A 5,124-nucleotide genomic window follows, 5' to 3' on the forward strand; every position below is an offset into this window, starting at 1 on the left:
ACACAATCAGGATTGGCAGGCTGTGATGTGTGAATTTGCACTCATACAGGGGCTCAGAATGAGAGTGAATCTTGTTAATTAAGCCAAGACATCTCAGACAGTCTGCGCCTAAACTTCAGCCCTGTTTGGTAAAAGGGACTTTCTCTTGGGTCTCTTTAATGTCACATTCCATTTACAAGTGTAACAAATGCTGTAACTTGTTTCCCTCTCCCCCCATCCCACAGAAGACGACAGAGGAATTTCTTGCTCTGCCTTTGATAACCGTTCTTTCTTTTTGTTCCAGATAACTTCAAACGAGAAGCGCTTGGAGAGCCTGAAGAGTGATGGCGATGCTCTTATCCAAACTCTAGAGAGCCTGGCCCAAGCTGCCAGGTGAGTTCCCTCAGGCTTTCAGGAATTTCCAGGGATGAGAGCTCTCTCCTCCTCTTTTGTCTTCGGTGGCCTTCTCCTGTAATTGCCTCTGTGCAGTACAAGCTTCTCAGGTTTCTGTCCCTGGCCCCCCTCCCTGCGCGGCTCCCCTCCAAAACCCTCATTCAGAGCTTTCTGGCGGTTCAGCCGCCACCGCTGCGGCACGCTTTGATCCCCAGCTGTGGCTAGCCACAGTGTGCTGTGCGCTCGGGCTCAATGTGTGTGCACATGTGGCAGCTTAATTTTTAATTTATTTATTTATTTTTATTCCAAACAATTCGCCTCTTTATGACCGGATGCTGGTCAGTGTTTCTTGGCACAGTGGGCTAGATGCACAATGTGGTATTTGTGCCCTGTTTTAAAGTAATTGTGTTTTGTACAGTTGCTGATTTTGTTTGAATGTGCAGCTGAATAGCAGAGCTGCTTTTGTTTGAGAATACCTGTGGCTTCTCAGAGAAGGCACCAGACTTTGGGGGATGCCATGGCCTCTGCGAGAACAGAGGTGCTGGTCCTGAAGGCTTGGCCAAACCTCGGCTCATCTCTCTTAGACCTTCACTCATCTGATCCCAGTTGGACAGAGGAATGAATGAATCACTGTCCTCTGCCCTGTGAGAAAAGAATTGCACTCGTGCTGTGGGCTGGTAGGCTGCGTTTTGCTCCCAGTCACATGAAACTGTTAGATAGATTGTAGTTTATAGATCATTTTTGAAACACTACGGTGGTGTTTCCAGTGCTCGTTGTGCTTCCAAATGCAGGCTTCATATGGGTCAGTTGTTTGGGACAGTCATCTCCTTGATATTACAGCAGGGAGTACTCTGTGTTGGAAGGAAGGGGGGACGAGGGCAGGTGTAGAGAGGAAATGGTCAGGAAGTGGTGAGTGTGAGGAGCTGCACGCTGAGGGTTGACCAAACCTGTCCTGACCAGCCTGCATCTCTCTCACATGCTCAGCTGCTGACTCACAGCTTTTTTTTGAGACATTAAATTATCTAACTAAAATAAAATGATGGCTCTCCCTAAGGGAGACACTGGCACCACCACTGAAGATGACGGTGGTGTGACAGCAAGGAAAGAAAGGTTTTTTTATTCTTTTAAAACTAGTTTTCACTCTCTTTCAGTGCATTTCAGCGTTAGATGCACCAGACAGCCCATCAAGTAGCTGGCTTTGAATCCCATTCTCTGACTTCCTCTAATTGTCTGTTATCTGCACATTTCTATACTCAGAAAACCACATACTACAAAGTCCAAAATAAACACCAGTCTCTCTTATTTGACGTAAGATGCTCAGTAGACCGGATTCTATCTCATGTTAGTGATGAGTGTTGTGACACACTGTGGTAGGCCAAGCTCCTCTGCTTGCAGCAGCAGCAGGAAGGCCCCCAGGAGCTTGTGGATTTCACTTTCCCTCCGCCCGTTCTTTGGGGAGCGTGTGTGCCTATCCATTCATCTGCTGAGGAGGCTGGGAGGGATCTAGCCTGGGTCTCGGGGCTGAGAGGGACTCAGACATGGATGAATTGTTAACGGGTAGATGGGAGAAGCCTGGGGTTAGCAAGCTCAATCAGCTTTAGCTGAACGGCTGTTTTGCTCATGGAGGTTATGGCTGTTCCGCCATCTCCTCAAACTCCCTTGTCTTACGTGCCATGTTTCCCAGAATATTCCTTGGTAGCAATAACCTTGGTCTCCTCCTCTCACTTGTGCTTTGAGCCCTGTTAAGAAGCCTTTCTGAATTTCATGCTGAATTGGAAACATGAATAGCCCAACCTCCCAGGCCCTTCCACCCATGTATTGTCACTGGGTCGAAGGGATTGAGGGGGGGCTTTTGCTTTGCTTCTTTTTCGGACAGGTTTCTCATCTTTCAGTCCGCCTGCACAGTGGAAGGAAGATACCAGCCAGGCAGTGCACTGCTGACAGAGGGGCACTGCTTGCTGGGGTAGCAAGGTGCTGTCAGTGCTCTCCTGCTGCCATGTAGCAGCTTGTATTGCCAGACTCTTTCTCTGCTGTGTCCTCTCAGCTGTTTGGGGCAGCTTGGGGGTTGGTACATGACCAAACTATTCTGCTTAGTAACTGGGTGGAATTAAATCTGAACTCTAAAATGTGGGACCTTAGCCATTTGTTTTTCAGTTGCCAGGATGAATTTGTTTCAGATTAACTAAATTTTCTGGTTTAAACTGCTGTTCATTAAGAAATTGGTTTACAAAGTGTGGCCTGATCGTTTGGATGTCACGGTTAGCTTTGCGTTCCCCTAAACATGTGGTGTCGGTAGGTATTTGTCATTAGCAGCAATTGAGGAAGCTGTAAATTGGTCTACTGGCGTACTTTCTAAGTTAGTGATGAGGGATGGTAAGCCTTTAAAAAAGTATTTCTGTGGCCCTAGCAGTACTTGTTAGAGCCTCTCTTCCAATGCTAAAAAAGAAAAAAAAAATGCATGTAAGAAAAGCTCAGGTGAAGAAGTGAAGAGGGAAGACCGCAGCATTGAATGTAGTGGGGCAGGTGGTTCTCCATGCAGGAGGCGGGCAAAACCTCGAGGAGCTGCCTCCCCATGCTGGGTAACCACCGGGGGAAGGCATATGTGGGAGTCATTTTTCTGTCAAGCTGTGATAGTGCACACATGTATGTGGATTCATGGGGCATGATAAGTTATATCTTCTATTTTATGGAGGAGATTGAGCAAGGTAGCAGTTGCTGTGAATTTGAGCTGAAATTCAGTTTTACATGAAATTTGTTGCAGGACAAAATCACCAGTCGCGTATTGCTACTTAACAGTAAAAAGGAGTAAAGTTACTCAATGGCTATTGAAGAGTTTTCCAGCATAAAGGCAAACGTGGGGTTTATACAAAAATTTTTCCCTTAAGAATGTCTAATAGATGCTACTATGTTTAATTTCTAGCTCGCACGCTGATGTTGCTGTTGCTTCCTTGGCATTTGAAATTCTGAGAACAGCGGGACATGAAAATCTGAAGACGACCAAGTGAACTGTTTTTGACCAGCCCACCGAAGCGTGCAAGTTGTGCATGCTGCTCAGCACCTCAGTCCTGAATGAACATCTTAGAATACGCAGAGCAGACTTAACTAACTTAGCAAGCTAGCTGAGCCATAGCTGGGTCCCAGCACGTGCGTGACTGTGGGGGGTGTTTCCAGGCAGGGAGGGAAAATGCTTTTTCCTCACCCCTCCCTCAAGGGTGAATTGTTGATTACTGTTTTACCTTACTGGCGTTACGTGATGTGGCGTGAATATTTGACAGCCAGAGTTTGAAAAGTGTAAATTAAATAAATAGTATAGTTATTTCAGATTATGGGCAGAAAGTGTTTCACTATTTTGAAGGTAGTTAAAAACATTCATATATGTCTTTTGGACCAGCTGAGCGCCTTAATTGTTCAGCTAAGGAGTCTTCTTATGCCTGTGACTAGCACTGGGGAGTATCTTTTTACTAAAAAATAAGAATATATGTGGTGAAGGCTGTGTGTGTGCATATATGGCATGTACATGATATGCTCAGGCAATAGTCCTCTGGCACTAGCAGGTGCCACGGTGCTTAAGAAATTACATCCCCTCTTTTCCTCCGGAGTGAGCATGGAGCAGCTCTGTCCGGTACTGCTTCCTGTTTGACACTGGCCTTTGTGACTGCCACACCTACGGAAGCTACCTACCGAGCTGCTGCGACCAGCCTGCCTTTGGACAGCCCCGATCTCCAGATGGCGAGGCACGCCAACAGCCCTAGGTAAACAAACTGACCTCACCTTGCACTTTTTACAGGAATTGTTTTCTTGTGTAACCTGTCATATCACTATTGCTTTTTCAGAGCTGGAAATTAGAGCTGGAGTTGCTAGAAATAGGAAAAAAATTACTGAGCACTTTGGGTAAAGTGTTTTCTAATAATAGTCTTCTAGTGTAAGTGTTGCTGCAAGGTGAAGCTGGGTTACTCAAGGAGGCATCTGTGTAGTCACAGTGCTGTTGCTCTGCAAGTGAAGTGAGGCAGCCTGTTGTGTAGTTCGATTCAGCTCTCATCATCTCGGGATCCTAACAGGAGCTGTGATCCCTTACAGCTTAGACCCGTTGCGATTTTCCGCTGGCAAACTGCTGCACAGATGCAAAACTGCCTGGGAGTGCTTGCTCTGGGCAGGGGCTGGTGCAGGGTGCAGACGCATGCAGTCTGTGAATTTGCCAGTAGTTCAAGGACCACTTTCCCTGCTTCCAGCTGCACAGGCACTGCCGCAAGAGAAGGTGAGTCACGTGCAGGTCGCACCTCACAGGAACTGAAGCCTGAGGACACCTGAAAATGGGTTTAAGCTACTGGAGCAGCTAAGTTGTAAGAAAAAGGCCTTCAACTGGTTGTACTGACAGCACGCTGCTGAAGTACTACGAGTGGAAATATGATGCTTTATGGCTTTTTAATGGACTTGTTGAAGTCCAGAAGTCAGCACGTGGCTTGTAGGCCAGGCAAGAACTGTAGCTGCCTCACATCTGGCTAGACCTGGCTCAGTGCTGGGGAACCTGCTTCAGCGAAGTGGCAGCAGTTCAAGGGGAAAATACTGCAGTAGGAAGCCTTTGCCGTTACGACAGCTCTAAGGGACTAAGTAGTGCTTAGTGAGATGGAGGGGGGAGTGGTTCTTGGCTCCCTCCTCTGAAGTAGCGAAGTTACTGTGCAATGTGAGGACAGTTTTCAGAAAACTTGTGAACACACAAACATAGTTTACAATCTGAAATAATTTGACACAGAG

The 5,124-nt window shown here is 46.8% G+C and overlaps 1 protein-coding gene across 6 annotated transcripts in view; it reads left to right on the top strand.

Annotated features, from left to right (window-relative positions):
• Positions 1 to 3,692, top strand: part of ULK4 (unc-51 like kinase 4) — a 245,766-nt gene extending 242,074 nt beyond the window's left edge. For all 6 annotated transcript variants that reach the window (XM_083825680.1, XM_083825679.1, XM_083825683.1 and 3 more), the window contains 2 exons: positions 284 to 372; positions 3,293 to 3,692. In XM_083825680.1, coding sequence (XP_083681806.1) covers positions 284 to 372; positions 3,293 to 3,377 — 174 coding nt within the window. In that variant the 3' untranslated portion in view covers positions 3,378 to 3,692. The remainder of the gene's footprint in view (positions 1 to 283; positions 373 to 3,292) is intronic.
• The last annotated feature ends 1,432 nt before the right edge of the window (positions 3,693 to 5,124 follow it).

The sequence above is a fragment of the Anser anser genome, assembly GCF_964211835.1.
Source record: "Anser anser genome assembly, chromosome: 2".
NCBI classification, from domain to species: domain Eukaryota; kingdom Metazoa; phylum Chordata; class Aves; order Anseriformes; family Anatidae; genus Anser; species Anser anser.